Genomic DNA, 17,582 nt, shown 5'->3' on the forward strand with positions numbered 1-17,582 from the left:
CCAAGTACTAATCCAAGCTCTAAGCTCATCTGCCTTGCCTGTTATACTTCTCGCATTGAAACAAATGCATTTCAGACCCCCAGTCCCACTGTGTTCAGTAATTTCTCACTGCCTGCCCTTCCTCTTAGTCCTACTGGCCATATTCACTGGTTCCCAGTCATTTATTTCATCTGCTGACCTATTGCTCTGGTTCCCACCCCCCTGCCATACTAGTTTAAACCATCCCGAGTGACACTAGCAAACATCGCAGCCAGGATATTGGTGCCCCTCCAGTTTAGATGCAACCCGTCCTTCTTGTACAGGTCCCACCTGCCCCAGAAGAGATCCCAATGATCCAGATATCGGAAATCCTCCCTCCTACACCATTGTTCAGCCACGTGTTTAGCTGCATTATCCTCCTATTTCTAGCCTCACTGGCACGTGGCACAGGGAGTAATCCTGAGATTACAACCTTAGCGGTCTTGTTTTTTAACTTTCTGCCTAACTCCCTGAACTCCCGCTGCAGGACCTCGTCACTCTTCCTGCCTATGTCGTTAGTACCAATGTGTACCACGACCTCTGGCTGTTCTCCCTCCCCCTTCAGAGTGTCCCGTACCCGATCAGAGACATCCTGGACCCTGGCACCAGGGAGGCAACATACCATCCTGGTGTCTCTTTCACGACCACAGAAGCGCCTATCTGAGCCCCTGACTATAGGGTCCCCTATGACAATTGCTCTTCTGTGCTTTGACCACCCCTGCTGAACAACAGAGCCAGCCGTGGTGCCACTGCTCTGGCTACTGCTGTTGTTTTCCTCTGATAGGCCATCCCCCCCAACAGTATCCAAAACGGTATACCTGTCAGAGAGGGGGACAGCCACAGGGGATTTCTGCACTGACTGCCTGCCCCTTCTAGCGGTCACCCATCTATCTGTCTCTACCTTGGGTGTGACCACGTCTCCAAAACTCCTGTCAATGACGCTTTCCGCCACCTGAATGCTCCTAAGTGCATCCAACTGCTGCTCCAACCGATCCGGTCTGTGAGGAGCTGCAATTGGGTACACTTCCTGCAGAAGTTGTCCAGGACACTTGAAGCGTCACAGATTTCTCACATCCCACAGGTGAAGCACTTCACCCAGCAACTGCCATTTCTAGAACTATTTAATAAATTAATTTAAATCTAATAAACTGCTTATTGACTCCTTATTAACTATACGTTCCCTAGGGCTAGATTTCTACTATAAATGCTAAATTCTAAGAACAGTAATCCTCTGATTCTGGTCTAGATACCCTCTACTTATTAATTAAGTGATTAATTTATTTGGTTTAATTAGTTTAACAATGTTTTAGTTTTAAATTCAGTGTAGATTCTCTACCAACGGTCCACGAATCCCCGAGGTAAGGTTTTTATACTCACCTCTCTGGAACTCTGCCTTCCGACTGGTCTGTGTATGGTGAACATGTCACAGCAAGGGTGCTGCAGTTGGCCTCGGTGCCATGAGATTAGCGAAGGGAAATTTGGCTAAAATCCCCATTCCTGATCTCTAAGCAGTGATTCCTGATTTTTAGATGTTGGGAGAAGGCAACATTGGGCTCAATTCTGAAGCCCACTTGGTAAAATAACAAGCACTCGCAATCTAGATTCAAATCTTCAAAAGAAAATTTTTAGGGTGAATTACTTGTTGCATTTCAAGTAATTGTTCTTTTAATGGTATTTCATTATGCTACTTTTCCATGTTAAAGCCTATCAATTATTTTCATACTTTAGAATTATTTGTCGAGCGCAGTAAATGCCTGTTTTAGAAATTATTTTCTCTGTTCATAAAATCTTCAGTTGCTATTAGAGGGTTGTGGAAGTTGTAACTGTTGCAACCTGGTAGTGTTTAATTGTGATTGAAATATCAAGTTACTGATGAAAAAGCTGACACCAAAATTAAAGTACATGAAAAATAGTGCAGCTGGTCACTAAAACAATATCTTGTACCAAATGCTGAAAAATGTAATATATTGCTGCATTAGCTTCCTAGAACATTAGTTTTGGGACACTGGTCACAGAAATAACTCCTTACTCAGGCACTAAGGTGTAAATTAGGCATTCCATCGAAAGGAGAGAGAACACTTGAGCACAAGTTTGACATGCCCATCCCTGTGCCTCCCACACCTTGATTATCGACTGCTTAACTTCTGGCTGCTAGTCTCCTGAGGTTGATTCTAAACTTGCTGCCATGGTGTTAAACTAGTGTTATAGATTGGTTATCCATTATAAAAACCATCCAATTTTAATTTATATTGTTTTTCAGTATTATCCAGTCTAACAGCAGTAAAATTAAATCTGCCTGATGTTTCTTAACATCCTGTTGTATATATCTAATACAAATGGTGAAGAAAGAAACTTGAGAGTTACCTCTGTCCAAATTACTTTCTTGTCCTTGCCCACCTCCTTTTGTCCTTCTATAAGTTACATGTGCGTTTCCGAAGAGAAGGCGTAAATAATAATACTGGGCAAGTTGGACATTTGAGAGGAAGAGATTTTTGTAACCATGACACCTATCTTAAAGGGCCAAAGCCACTTCACGCCAAAAGATATTCCTCTAGCGCATATACCCTTCAGAGACACACTAATTACCACTGATCAATTTCCAGCCACAATGAATAACATTTGGTCAGGGGCACACTTACAATTGATTGACCTTTGACTGCTGCTGACTTGTGCTTTTTCAAAGAATGTTGTAATAAAACTAGGTTAAAATTAAGCGATCAGATTTATTATACATTGGTATAAAATGCTTCACTTGTTAGAGAATTGTTTACATTGTCATAAAGAATCTACGGCCTAACTGATATTAAGGCAATAATGTGTGATTTTTTTTTTCTCCTATATCCTGTTTGCTCAGATATTTAGCCCCATTTTGGCCTTTGAAGTACTTAGACCTGATTGGAAGCTGCCTTCAAGTAATCAACCATATATGTCTTTTGGGTGCTTCCTTGAAATTTTCAAACAGTGAACATTGTTTAGTATTGCAAAAAATAATTTTCCTGAATTTGACCATTTTCATATACCAAGTATGGTTTTCATCTGGTATGTTTTTTTTTATCTTTAGACTGGTGATGGTGTGAATGATGCCCCTGCTCTAAAGAAAGCGGAAATTGGAATTGCCATGGGATCTGGTACTGCTGTAGCAAAATCTGCCTCGGAAATGGTCCTGGCTGATGACAACTTCTCCACAATTGTAGCAGCAGTGGAGGAAGGCCGTGCTATCTATAACAACATGAAACAATTTATTCGCTACCTCATCTCTTCCAATGTTGGAGAAGTAGTCTGGTAAGTAAGAGGTCCTGTTGTATGCAATCATTCCAATTTCTGATTACTCATTTCTTCCATTAAGGAAAAGATTACGTTGAAAAGCAATAATTCAGTCAGTATATCTGGATCTTAGAAAATAAAGTTTGGCACAATTTAAATGTTATTAGTATTGTGAAAACAGCTTATGCATTTCCACTGAGGTCACAAAACCAATCCTTTCAATTGGTGGGTATGTATTTAACTAGTTCTCATACACGGCACTAGATGGAGCATAGAATCTTGAGGCAAAGGCCACTGGGCCCAAGAACCCTAATAACCAATCCCAACAAGCTGGCTTCTCAACATACCTTTTATCCTCCTCCATGCAGTCAGTTCACTGTTGAGCTTATTTCTATAATTTGGTTCAGTACTTGACCCATTTGCCACATTTTCCCAGGTGAATTTTCAAGGCTTTACAACCCTGAAAACTTTGATTGTGTCACATCAAAAGACTCCCTTTTCCCTTTGAAAACAAGCCAACTTCTTTTAAATTGTTGAGGTAATCCATATTCTGATACTATTGAATTCTCTTTGGTGTTTGCCCCTTGTTACAAGGGTGATAATAACTTTCCTGTGATGGGTGAGCAGAACTCCACTCAGTACTGTGACGACCTAAGTTGACAACTGTCTTATACCATGAGAATGCAACCTTTTGTGAGTTGTACAGGTTTCTGATCCCGTCACAATAGCGAAGCAGCCCTTGTCAAATCACAAATACCATCCTATACGGCTGATGGTGGCAAACTATCCTTCCTACCCTTCTCTGCCTGTCTGTAACTTTAGACATGATTGACCACACTATCCTCCACTGACAGCTTTCTACTGTTGCCCAGCTGGATGGGGCTGCACTCACCTGGTTCCATCCTTATTTACCAGTCACAGCCAGAGAATCACCTTAAATTACTTCTCTTCCCCTCTTCCCCCAATAATTAACATCTCATTGGGGACCCACTTACTTACAATTGATTGACCTTTGACTGCTGCTGACTTGTGCTTTTTAAAAAAAAATGTTGTTATAAACCTAGGTTAAAATTCAGTGATCAGGTTTATTATGCATTGGTATAAAACCCTTCACTTGTTAGAGAATTGTTTATGTTGTCATAAAGAGTCTCTGGTCTAACTGAAATGAAGGCAATAATGCATGATTTATTTTGATATCCTGGCCGCTCAGATATTTTGCCCCATTTTGGCCTTTGGAACACCATTACCTCTGGTGTTCCCCAAGGTTTTCCCCCCTCATTATTCTTTATCTACCTGTTGCCTCTCAGCAACATCATCTGAAAATGCTGTCAGTTTTCTATATGTATGCTGATGATACACAGTTAACTTCCACCCTCAACCCCCTTTACTGTCTCTAATTTGTCCAACATCCGGCACTGGATGAGCAAAATTTTTCTGCAACTAAATATTGGGAAGACTGAAGCCATTATCTTTGATTGATGCCACAAACTCCACTCCCTAGCCACCGTTCCATTCTCCTCCCAGGCAACTGTCTGCAGCTGAACCAGACTGTCCACAGCCTTGGTGTTATATGTGACCCTGACTTGGGCTTCCATGCCCGTGCCAATCTTAAGACCATCTGCTTCCACCTCCATAACTTCATTAAACTCCACCCCTGCGTCAGCTCATTTGCTACTGAAACTCTTCTTGTCTTTGTTACCTCTAGACTTTACTATTCCAACACATACCAAGTTGGCCTCCTATCTTCCGCCATCTCCAATCTTGGGGTCGTGCAAAACTTTTGCTACCCATGTCCTAACTCGCACTGAGTTCCGGTTGCTTGTCACCCCTGCATTGACCTACCTTGACTCTTGGTTAAAGAATTAAAAGCCTTATCTTTGTTTTCAGATCCCTCTATGACCTCTCCTTCCTATCTTTGTAACTTCCTCTAGCCCTTCAACCCTCAGATATCTGCAAACCTCCACTTCTGGCCTCAGCATCCCGATTTTAATCACTGCACCCAAGCTCTGGAATTCTTTCCCTAAACCTCGTCGCATTGCTATTTCTCTTTCTTCCTTTAGGACACTCCTTGAAACCTGACTCTTTGACCAAGCTTTTGGTCATCTGTTCTACTAAATCCTAATGTAACTTAGTGTCAAAATTTGTTTGATAACATGCTGTGAAGTGCCTTGTATTTACATAGTACTTCTAGCATAATAAATCAAGTTGTTGCTGGTTATTTTGCCTTATTGCTGTAGTTTCAAAAAGGGAAGAAATCAGACCCATGTATCCAAGACTTAGCCAAATACCTGTTACTCGGTAAAATAATGGAAACCAACGCAGGAGCTGCAATAGATTAATAAAACCAGCATTGACGAAAAGAGGAATGTTGCTTAGCAAGCCACTTTAACTTCTTTGAGGGTGTGACAAATAAATTAAATGCCTTTCTTTAGTCTCATTGACAAGGTTGCACTTGAGAGGCTCTTACTACAACTCAAATGCCTGGTAATATGAGATGAATAGCAGTGATCTACCTAAGGGCAAGCCCTCTGTTAATTTCTCCACACCTAATGGCCTTGTGCTTTTCTCTTCAGTTGCTCATAGGGGCCTCCTGTGAATACTGAGCATTGGTACTCGGGGAACAGTGAGCTATTCAGTTGGGATGGGCTCTGCTTGAGCTGGACTGGGACCAGTGTCCTGGCCAATTGTATAAATAGGGCTGAGGGTGGGGCGGGTAGGGTAAGGGTGAAGGAAGATTTAGAATTCCAAAGAGAGAGGCCGAGGCATCAGAACAGTCTAGCGATGTGGGTAAAGACAAGTGGAGTGGAGTGGGATGGGAAGGGACAGAGTTTAGCAAAAATTGTACATCAGTAATTGCAGGGAATCAAAGTAAAAAAAAAAAAATGAAATCAGGTGTTCTTTATCTGAATGCATAAAGCAGCTGCAATAAGATAGATGAGCTAGCGGCATATATAGAGGCAAATAATTTAGATCTAATCACCATTACAGAGACAAGATGATCAAGGCTGGGAAATAAATATTCCAGGGTGTACACTATTTTGGAAAAACAGACAGAATGGTAAAGGTGAAGGGGTAGCCCTGGTGGTAAAGGATGACATAAGCACGTGAGTGAGAAAGGGTCTGGCCTCAGAAGATCATTTGTAGAATCAGTATGGGTGGAAATTCGGAATAGCAAAAGTCAGAAAACATTGGTGGGCGTAGTTTATAGAGATGTAATAATTGTGGGGGACTTTAAGCTGCATATAGACTGGGACAATCAATTTGGCAAGAGTGGTCTAGAAGATGAGTTTATAGAATGTTTTCATGACAGTTTCTTGGAGAAACACATTGTGGAACCATCAATGGATAAAGCTATCTTACATCTGGTATTGTTTAATGAAGCAGTGTTAATTAGTAATGTCATATTAAAAGTTCCACTGGGAAATAATGATCATAATACCATTGAATTCCATGCTAGGTTTGAAAATGACATACTGCAATCATGAACAAGAATCTTAAACTTAAAGCCAATTACATAGGTATATGGGGAGAAGTGGCTAAGGTTAATTGGGTAAATAGAGTAAAAGCTATGTAGGTAAATGAACAGTGGGAAGCATTTAAAGAAACAATTCAAATTGTTCAACAAAAATGAATTCCATTGAAAAGCAAAAACTGAGCAAAGAAGTTCCATTTGTGGCTCACTCAGGAAGTTAAGGATAGTATTTGATTAAAAGAAGAGGCTTATAATGTTGTAAAAAATAGTAGCAAGTCTGGGGATTGGGAGTGTTTTAGAAACCAACAGATGGCCACCAAAAAGTTGATAAAAAGGGAAAAAATTAGAATGAGAGTAAACTAGCCAGAAATATAAAAACAGATTAAGAGCTTATATAATTATATTAAAAAGAGAGTAGCTAAAGTAAATGTTGGTCCCTTAGAAGCAAAGACTGGAGAAATTATCATGGGGAATGAGGAAATGGCAGAGCCATTGAACAAATATTTTGTGTCTGTCTTCACAGTAGAAGACACAAGTTTCATACCAGAAATAGACTAACCTAGGGGCTAAAAAGAGTGAGGAAATTAAGAAAATTAATATCAGCAGAGAACAAGTATTGGGGAAACTTAAGGGATGAGCATCAACAAATCCCTGGGAGCTGATGGCCTATACCCTAGCTTCTAAAAGAGTTGCAGAGAGAGTGGATATTCTGGCTATGATTTCCCTAAATTCCTTAGGAACAGTCCCATTAGACTCGAAGATGGCAAGTGTTACACTGCTTTTCAAGAAAAGAGGGAGAGAGAAAACGATGAACTACAGACCAATTAGCCTTACATCAGTTGTTGGGAAAATGTGGGACTCTATTATTAAGGAAGCCTTAACAATGCACTTAGAAAAGCATAATATGATTAGAACAAGTCAACATGGTTTTGCTAAAGGGGAACCCTGTTTGACAAATTTATTAGAGCAATTTGAGGATGTAACTAGTAAGGTAGATAAAGGGGAATCAGTCGACATATTATAACTGGATTTCCAAAAGGCATTCAGTGAGGTGCCACACACAATGTTAATAGGCAAGACAAGGGCTCATGGAGTTGGAGGTTATACTTTAGCATGGATAGAGGATTGTTGAATGGATAGGAAGCAGGGAGTGGGTATAAATGGGGCCTTTTCAAGTTGACAGGAAGTGAATAGTGGAGTGCTGCAAGGATCAGTGCTGGGGCCTCAACTGTTTACAATCTATATTAATGACTTAGGTGAAGAGACAGAGTAATGTATCTAGGTTTGTTGACGACACCAAGCTAGGTGGGAAGGCGAGCTGTGGGGAAGACACAGCGAGGCTGCAAAGAGACATAGGTTAAATGAGTGGACAACAAAATGGCAGATGGTGTATGATGTAGGGAAGTGTATTCACTTTGGTCTTAAGAATAGAAAAGCAGAATTTTTTAAAGGGAATGAAACTTGTATGTGTTGATGCTCAAAGGGTCTTGGGTGTGCTTGTGCAAGGAATGCAGAAAGTTAGAAAATTAGGAAGGCAGATGGCATGTTGGCCTTTATTGCAAGAGGATTGGAATATAAGAATAAAGAAGTCTTACTACAATTGTACTGGGTTTTGGTGAGATCACATCTAGAATACTGTGTGCAGTTTTGATCTCCACATTTAAGAAAGGATATACTTGCATTGGAGGCAGTACAGTGAATGATCACTAAATTGGTCCCTGGGATGAGGGAGGTTGTCTTATGATGAGAGGTTAAGTATTTTGGGCTTATATTCTCCAGAGTTTAGAAGAATGAGAGGTGATCTCATTGAAACCTACAGAATTCTGAAGGGGCTTCTAGGGTCGATGCTGAGAGATTGTTTCTGTTGGTTGGGGAGCCTAAAACACGGGAGCACAGTCTCAGGATAAGGGGCCGTCATTTAGGACTGAGATGAGGAGAAATTACTTCAGTCAAAGGGTTGTGAATCTTTGGCATTCTCTACTGTGGAGGGTTGTAGATGCTCCATCATTGAATGTATTTAAAGCTGGGATAGACAGATTTTTTGGTCTCAAGGAGTTAAGGGGTGTGGAGAGCAGGCGGGAAAATGGGAGTTGAAGCCCAAGATCAACCATGATCATATTGAATGGCAAAGCAGGCTCAACAGCCTATATGGTCTACTCCTACTCCTATTTCTTGTGTTCTTATTCTGAGGGGACTTGATGGAGTGGATGCTGGAAGGATATTTCATCTTGAGGGGAAGCCTCAAATTAGGCGACCCAGTTTAAAAAAAATTAGGGGTCTCCCATTTAGGACAGAGAGGAGGAGAATTTTTTTCTGTGAGGGTTGTTAGTCTGTGGAATTCTCTTCCCCAAAGGCTGGGTTATTGAATATATTCAAGGCTGAGTTAGATTTTTGATCAACAAGGGAGTCAAGTATAGGGGCAGGCAGGCAAGTGAAGTTAGGGCCGCAGTCAGACCAGCCATGATCTTACCCAATGATGGAGCAGACTCGAGGGGCTGAATGGCTTACTGCTCCTAGTTCTTGTGTTCCAAGCCTGTAGAAGTTATACAGAGGTTAAAGCATGCACTGGTTAGACCACAATTTTACCATGAGCTATTTTCATTTGAAAAAAACAGAGGGAGCAACATGAATGATCCTAAAATCGATCAGAAAAGCCTAGAAATGTTTATGCTGCATAATCTGGAGAAGGGTTGAAGAGGAGCCTCATTAATGCGCGATATACTTTTCAATACTCTATTATAATTTATTTTATTTAGTGTGCGCATAGTCATAGAACCAAGCAGTAGCCTTGTCAGTGACTTGATGGAGTTCTTTAAGCTTGCCTTCAAGTTTAGTCAGTGGACACTCCTCGACAATGTAAGTCATTGATTGGATTGCACACAACTGCAGCCTGGATAGTCTTGGCGACCCCACTGATGTTGGGCAGCTGCACAGAGGCATTGGCCAATCCGGAAATGGTTTAAAAGAGCCCACCACTGCTCTGGGAGATTGAAGCCAGGTGAACAAGCAGTGGCGTCTATGATGGAGTGCTTTCTGGTGGATGTTTTCTCCTGCCATAGGCCCTCCTCATAGTGGGTTTAACCATATCTAGTGACGTGACAGCTGGTGGCTGTGAAAGTTCTTGACTAAGGGCAGGCTTGAGTTGGCCTCAGAGTTGGACCTTCTCCAGTAGCTTGCCAGTTGCAATTGCTCTCCTGATGTGTGGGGGGCAATGATGCTCAGGACTGGGAGGCGAGTTGGGCGAAGAGTAGCTGTGTTGATGTACATTGTTGGGTTGAGTTGCGCGTTGCTAAGTTTGGTGTGAGCAGATTGGTGAGTTTGTGATGGTAAGAGCAGAGGTCCTGAGGGGTCTTGGCCTGTGATACTGAGGAGATTATTGAAGGTTTTAATTTTTTCTGCAGTCCTGGTGAGGTGCTGTCTCCAAGCAGGGGTTTTGTCAAGGATGACACCGAGATAAACAGGGTAGGGATCATGCTTCAGTCTCTGACCATCCAGGGTGATGTTCAGTTCCCTCTTAGCACTGGCATTATGAAGGTGGAATGTGCTAGAGACTGTTTTACTAGTGCTTGAATTTAGGCACCAGATCTTGCGGTAGTTGGCCAGTTTGCAATATTGTCATTTAGCGTATCTTCCAGCTTTGAACAAGGAAGAAGCAAGTGATCAGGTCCTCGCATTAACCACGTTCACTGAAAATAGTTTTCAAAGGAATCTTAAAACACGGGTGTTTTTCCTTGACCTCACTGCAGCATACGATACAGTTTGGCACATTGGCCTGTTTGTCAACTCAGAACCTTACTTCAAAATAAGTTGTCCCAGTAAGACAAGATGTTCATTTAAAATGCACCTTAGAAAAAAATCATTGCTCAAAGGATAGTAGATAATTTTAAATGTTGCCTGGGTAAGGTTGTGGGACTAAAAGATATTGGAGCCATTAGAATATGCATTTGGAATACAAGACTGAGAGAGTTGGAGCACCAGAGTGACTAGCTGGACCATAAATGGCTTTTCTTGACCTATCACCTAGTTTCTCTTTGCTTATTCAGTCCAGATTCACTTTTGCCTTTTTCTTAGTAACGAAGCACTCTGTTGATGCCTTAATAGATTTTATAATTTATTGATTCATGACCATTGCATCTCACTTGATCGTTACAGTGGTTTCACTGTTGCATTTAACACATGTCCCTCTTGTAGTGCCTTCTTCCAAAACTTAATTTTCATCATGACACGGGTAAGGAGCAGCTTGGATGTGATGCTCCCCAATGTCCAAATGCATTCTCATTTGAAGCAGGAGACATTGGAAAGAGGTCAAGAATGGAGCCCTAGCTGATTTAACTGCCCCTGTCCCTGCCACCACCCCCATTCCAGCAGAGATCAGCTAATTCAATTTGTACCAGGCTGCAAATTGAGGACCAGTAAGCTCAGCTGTGATTTTGGATAAACTTAATGGGCAGAATTTTGCCTTTGACGGGTGGACGGGCCCCACAGGCTCGGCAGTGGGCGGGCAGCCAATCGCCGCCACCAAAACGGGCCCTGCCGCCATTTTGAGTGGGCGGGCCACCTGACAGGAAGCGCTATGCGCTTCCTGTGGTGGGCGGGGTGGGGGGGTAGGAATTCTCCAACTGTCAAAGTGCGCTGTTTCACGCATACACACAAAAGAGCGCACATCTCCCTGAGACTAAGTGCTGTCTCAGTGAGAGCGCTGAAAGTTTTATAAACCTAAAAAAATAGAAAAATAAATAAATTATTCACATGTCCCCCTCATATGACAATGTCACACGAGATGGGACATGTTGATAAATATCACAAAGCTTATTAAAGTTTTTTAAAACAGACATGAAACCTCATCCCGCCAGTGGATGAGGTTTCATGTTTTTTCAGAAGCCTTAAGGTTGACGGGCAGGGCCTTTAATTGGCGTAATTATCCTGTCAATGGCCTCAATTGGCCATTGACAGGTCAGCGGGTGGACAGCTGATTTTGCTGTCCGCCCGCCTTCCTGAATATTTAAATGGGGCGGGATGACGTCAGGGGTTCCCCCCGGCGTCATTTTCACGACGGCGAGAGGGCTCCGCCCCCAACTCACTGACGGGAAAATTCTGGCCAATGTGTCATTGGGGAAACATTATTTCACACAACTTTGCGTTGAACTGCATCTGTCAACCATTGTGTTAATGATCTAAATCTTTCTGAATCCAATTGCGTTGTTGCCTGCTTTTTTAATGAGTCCTGTTTCAAGCCATTAATAAAATAATTCCAGTGCTCCCTGATGCCTGGCGATTAAAATTCATAACTTCTTTGAAGCTTAAAAATATCTTTAAACTTGTTTTGCTATATTTATAATCAGCCGTATATTATAAAATAATAACATATGCTACCCAGAACCACAGAGAATCACAGAATTGTTGTACTGCGCAGAAGGAAGCCATTCAGTCTATCGTGTCTACACCAGCTCTCCAAAGTGAGCTATTCACCTAGTGCCATTCCCCTGCCTTCCCCCTGTAACCCTCCACATTCTTTCTTTACAGATAACAGTCCAATTCCCTTTTGAATGCTTTGATTAAACCAGCCTCCACCATACTTTTGGGCATTCCAGACCCCAACCACTCGCTGCATGAAAAGGTTTTTCCTTGGGACATTTTTTGCTGCTTTTGCCAATTGATTTAAATCTGTGCCCTCTCATTCTCGATCCTTTCATGAACGGCAACAATTTCTCCCTATCTACTTCGTCAGGACCCCTCATGATTTTGAACGCCTCTGTCAAATCTTTTCTTGACTTTCTTCAAGGAAAACAGTCTCAAGTCCCTCATCCCTGGAACCATTCTTGTGAATTTTTACTGCAATCTTGTCAAGGCCTTCACATCTCTCCTAAAATATAGTGCCCAGAACTGTACGCAATACTGCAGCTGAGGCTGAACTAGTGCCTTATACAAGTTCAACATTACCTCCTTGCTCTTGTAGCCTAGCACCCTAATTAATAAAGCCCAAGATACTGTATGCCTCAACCTGCCGTGCCACCTTAAATAATTTATGCACGTGTACACCCAGGATCCTCTGCTCCTGAGCCCCTTTCAGAGTTAGACCCTGAATTTTAGATCGTGTCTCACGTTCTTACCAAAATAAATCACTTCACATTTCTAGTGTATCAACTGTTTAGAATTCAGAGCAGAAGGGCTGATACTGCTAGGCATCATGTGACCATAAAATTACACAGTAGTTAAGAGTTGTTTAAAGGTACTATTTGAAAGGCTAGGTAAGGTAAATATGCATGACAATTAAAAGCTCCAAACAGATGGACCCATCTCTGCCTCCTCCTTAGTCTGCCTGATTTTGTATGGCAAATGTTGGACAGCTACGGTTAAACTCAAAACACAGTCTCAGAGTTTTGGATTTTACCCGTAGATATGAAGACTTTAGTCATCCAGCTTGTAGAGTTCTGTGTAGACTGAATGATCTGTCACCAAAATACACTGCCAGTGAGCAGGAAAGCACTGAAAGACCAACAATCCAAGGAATTAATGGTAACAATGTTATAAGTTGCAAGAGATTAAACAATTGTAAAGGCCACTGAAATAGATTCGAAAGGAACACATTTTAAGGCTTTTCTGTTGCACACATTGGCTGGAATTTTGTCAAGCCAACAGGGGTCTCGTCCACTGGTCAGAGAGCCCTTCAGGCACAATCGGCTGTTGCTGGGCCTTTCCAGCGATTGGGGGCCTTGGCGGCAGAAGACCCACCTGCTGAAAGCTGCCGACTTGTCATCGCTACCAGCGCCAGCAGGAGCGGTGGCTCCTGGTGGTACTGCATCCACCCGATGTACAGGATTGTGGAGGCATCCAGGCCACGGGAGTGAAGGCTGGATGGGGGTTTTGGGGTTGGCGGGTCAGGGGGGCTGGTGATTAGAGGCAAGCACAGGGGGTGGCTTTCAGTGGCCACCCCCCGAGCCTGATGTCAAGTCTCTTGGATAACGAGAGCACCACACCCCACACCAGGGTAGGGTTGGAGGGAAGACTCCTGTCACTGGGAGACTGATTCGGGGCTTTTCTCTCAACTAAACCAGTTTGGCCACCATGACTCCCACCACGAGGCACTGCATAAAATCCAGCTCATTATGTACAGTCTGTTACTGTAAAGGAAGAAAATGCTATTGGCTTCACCTACTTAAAGTCTGTTATACTCTTAATAGAAAACATTGAACAAATCTGTGTGTATAATATTGCATAAAGACAGGGACATTCATTTCACACTCAACTGGCGTCCACTAAGAAAGCAAACAAGCTCAGATCAAAATCAAGTGAAGGTTCAAACCTGTACCCAATCCACACAGTTATAACATAACACACCACCATATCAAAAACCAGGAACAAAATTTGTATTATCCATCAGCAAGGAATCAGTGGGATCATAAATTAGTATTTCCTTTGGCAAAATTAATAAAACAAAAGGGCTGCAAATGGGAAAACTCCTCTGTTCAAAAAATTAAAAGGTTTCTCAATTTGCCGAATCTGGCACTTTCATTTTGGTGTTGCCACTGGCTGAGCAAGACCTATGCATTAGCAGTTTGCGATACTATAAGAACAGCTTAAGGAAGCAATTTTAAGTTTTTCAGTTGTAGAGTTAGTAATTGAAAAGAAAACCAAACTTTCATTTTCCTTCTTCCTTCTCAAAGTGGCACTTACACAAATCTCAGTACTATACATGCAACAAAAATATCAAAATATTAAAGACATGTTAGCTTTCAATTGAATTTGAATACTGTCCAGAAGATTATGGCAGCAGGTCAATCCAACAGTGTAAAGTCCCTGAGCCAAGACAATGGGGACTAACGCCAAGAAATTAAGAGCTACCCTCTTTACTACTGAGTGGTTTTCGCTTTGTATGTGTAAATGGCAGCATTGAGTGCAACAGTACCTTTTACCCATTCATGGGATGTGGGCGTCGCTGGCTAGGCCAGCATTTATTGCCCATGTGAAATTGGTGGTGAGCTGCCTCCTTGAACCGCTGCAGTCCATGTGGTGTAGATGCATCCACAGTGCTCCAGAAGGGAGCTCCAGGATTTCGACCCAGAGAAAGTGAAGTCAGGATGGTGAGAGGGGGAACTTCCAAGTAGTAGTGGTCTCATGTGTCTGCTGCCCTTGTCCTTCTAGATGGTAACGGTTGTGGGTTTCGAAGGTACAGCCTAAGGAGACTTGCAGTGTTCCTGCAGTGCATCTTGTAAATGGTGTACACAGCTGCTACCGTGCATCGGTGGTGGAATGTTTGTGGATGGGGTGCCAATCAAGCGGGCTGCTTTGCCCTGGATGGTGTCAAGCTTGAGTGTTGTTGGCACTAGTACTGGAACTATTGTATGCTGCCATTAATTTCTGTCTACCGAGGCAGGGAAGGGGTCAAAATTACTATTAGGGAAGTTCAAATCTGATTTGTCCAAGTCTTGTAAAATTATATCTGAAGTTGAAGGTAGTTAAAGTTCCATTCGAAATGACATTGCACTGGGAAAAGAATATCGCTAGCTATCTAATGAGAGAATTTCATTCTAACCATTAATTTGATAATTGAGGGGTGAAAGTGGCTTTAAAAAATATACATTATTGAAATGGAAATGAGGGTTCTAATTCAGATGTCAGTTTGAAGGGGTAGCCTATTCTGAATTTAACTTTATTATTCTAAGTTCAATCCAGGTGTAGTCAAGTTTTACAGAGAAAAAGCATGTTATTTTCATCCTGATTCGCAGCATGATGGTCAGGTACTGAGTCGATGTGTTTGATACAGATTTGCCTGTAAGAATAGATTTCCCTTTTATAATGATGAAGTGTTTCATCTTTTGAACAAAAATTGCACGCACATTTTGAATCATTTCGGACAGCAGTCTCAATCCTTGACTTGACCCATCTTCTGCAGAAACACTCCTCCTTGCTTTTTCACTTCCAGCTTTGACCATTCCAGTTTTCTCTGGGTTGGCTTCCCATCCTCCAGTCTTTTTAAACTAGAACTCATCCAAAATTTTGTTGCCCATATCCTAACCCGCACCAAGCCCTGCTCACCCATCACACCTTCAGCTCACTGATCCGCATTGCCTCCCAGTCCACCAACACCTCTGATTTAAAATCATTATCGTCTTGTTTTAATGCCTTCAGGGCCTTTCCCTCTCTTAACTCTGTAACCTCCTATAGTCCTCCAAAAACCCTGCACTCTGAGAGCTCTGGCCTTTTGAGCATCCCCCGCCATTGACTTTTGTACCTTTTTGTTTCATTTTAATTTTACCTCTCTTAATCCACAGAAGTCTTAACTTTTGATCTATTTATTTTTCCATTTTCTCTAAGTATATCTATTTTTCATTTTCATTGCTCATTTGAAAGTTTACTGTTGCTGAGCAACCACTTTGTTCGTTTACTTTTCTACCAAGTTAATTTTAGCAGTGCTTTTTTGGCCATTTTAGTCCAGTGCCCTTATCTTGCACCCTTTTCTTTGTTTGTATTCACTTTGAACCTGATCATGTTATGGCCATCATTTCCAAACTATTCTACACTCTCATCAGTTACTTGCCGTGCTTCACTTCCCAGAACTAAATCAGACAATGCTTCTTTCTTTGGACTAGGAAGCAGGTATTCTAGGAAACAGCCCAGGCTGAATTCTGAGGAGGCATTCTGTACTTAGACTGAAATAAATGTATTGTATGTGGTCAATTTTGGGAGTTAAAATGACTTTTTTTTTGTTCTCGTATATCACCTGACTTTTCCTTCTGATCTCACTGTTTGCATGCTAAGGAATTGTCATTTTCTTAACTGTTCCTCAACTCCATTCATATGGATTTCTCCATTCACATGGATTTTGCACCTAACACAAATCTCCAAAACATCCATGTCCTCTAGTTACTAATTTTCCCACAGAATGATTTGAAGGCAAGTTTGCATAATGCTGATTATTTTGCTGGGCTAGATTCCAAATTACAGCATTTAAGATGGATAGGGACTGGAACAAATATTCTATTCACCCTTAGAAAGCCCTTACCAACAGCGTGGAAATGCATTTCAGGTGCGGTCGTTCTGCTGAGTTATTCTCTATTCCCAGTAAAGGTGAGTCTTCCAGGTGGTCATGTTTGCTGTCCTCCTTCAGGAATGTATCTTTTCTTGAATTGAGAGCAAGGACCTAACGATAACATTGGACATGGAATTGTAACAGAATTCAGGTACTCTACATATATAGAGTTATGTAGCACTAATAGAAAGTAGAACTGATCTCTGATCACTTTTCGTTTTCCTCAGCATTTTCCTTACAGCAGCTTTAGGCTTTCCTGAGGCTTTGATCCCTGTACAGCTCCTGTGGGTGAACCTGGTGACAGATGGACTGCCAGCCACAGCACTAGGCTTCAATCCACCTGATCTGGACATCATGGACAAACAACCTCGCAGTCCTAAGGAACCCTTGATCAGCGGCTGGCTCTTCTTCCGTTATATGGCTATTGGATGTAAGTACTTACGTTAGAGTTGGCAAAGTTTCACAATTGGCCAGCAAGAGCTTCTAAGATTCATTGGTTGCCTTTGGATTCAACTGTGACAGTGCAATTGACTGATGAACATTCCTCACCTCAGTATAAGTTTGAATGTGTCAGGTCTGGGGAGCTTTGAATGCTAACTTATTCTTTGTTTCAAAAGAAAGACGAAGGCGAATGCATACTTCCATTCTGATTTTTTTTTTGGTTAAGCGTCTTGTAGAAAATCTTTCACTTTTTTTTTCCACTCCCCTTCTATATTTTTGTAAATCATTTAAATCTATCCATTTGTGAACAAAGTATGATAGTGACTATCTTTCTACAGTAGGAATGATGTCTGGGGT

At 41.8% G+C, this 17,582-nt stretch overlaps 1 protein-coding gene across 3 annotated transcripts in view; it reads left to right on the forward strand.

Annotated features, from left to right (window-relative positions):
- Positions 1 to 17,582, forward strand: part of LOC144687721 (sarcoplasmic/endoplasmic reticulum calcium ATPase 2) — a 94,086-nt gene that overhangs the window by 66,739 nt on the left and 9,765 nt on the right. For all 3 annotated transcript variants that reach the window (XM_078554161.1, XM_078554162.1, XM_078554163.1), the window contains 2 exons: positions 3,080 to 3,300; positions 17,012 to 17,214. In XM_078554161.1, coding sequence (XP_078410287.1) covers positions 3,080 to 3,300; positions 17,012 to 17,214 — 424 coding nt within the window. The remainder of the gene's footprint in view (positions 1 to 3,079; positions 3,301 to 17,011; positions 17,215 to 17,582) is intronic.

This window comes from Cetorhinus maximus, chromosome 12, assembly GCF_964194155.1.
Source record: "Cetorhinus maximus chromosome 12, sCetMax3.hap1.1, whole genome shotgun sequence".
NCBI classification, from domain to species: Eukaryota; Metazoa; Chordata; class Chondrichthyes; order Lamniformes; family Cetorhinidae; genus Cetorhinus; species Cetorhinus maximus.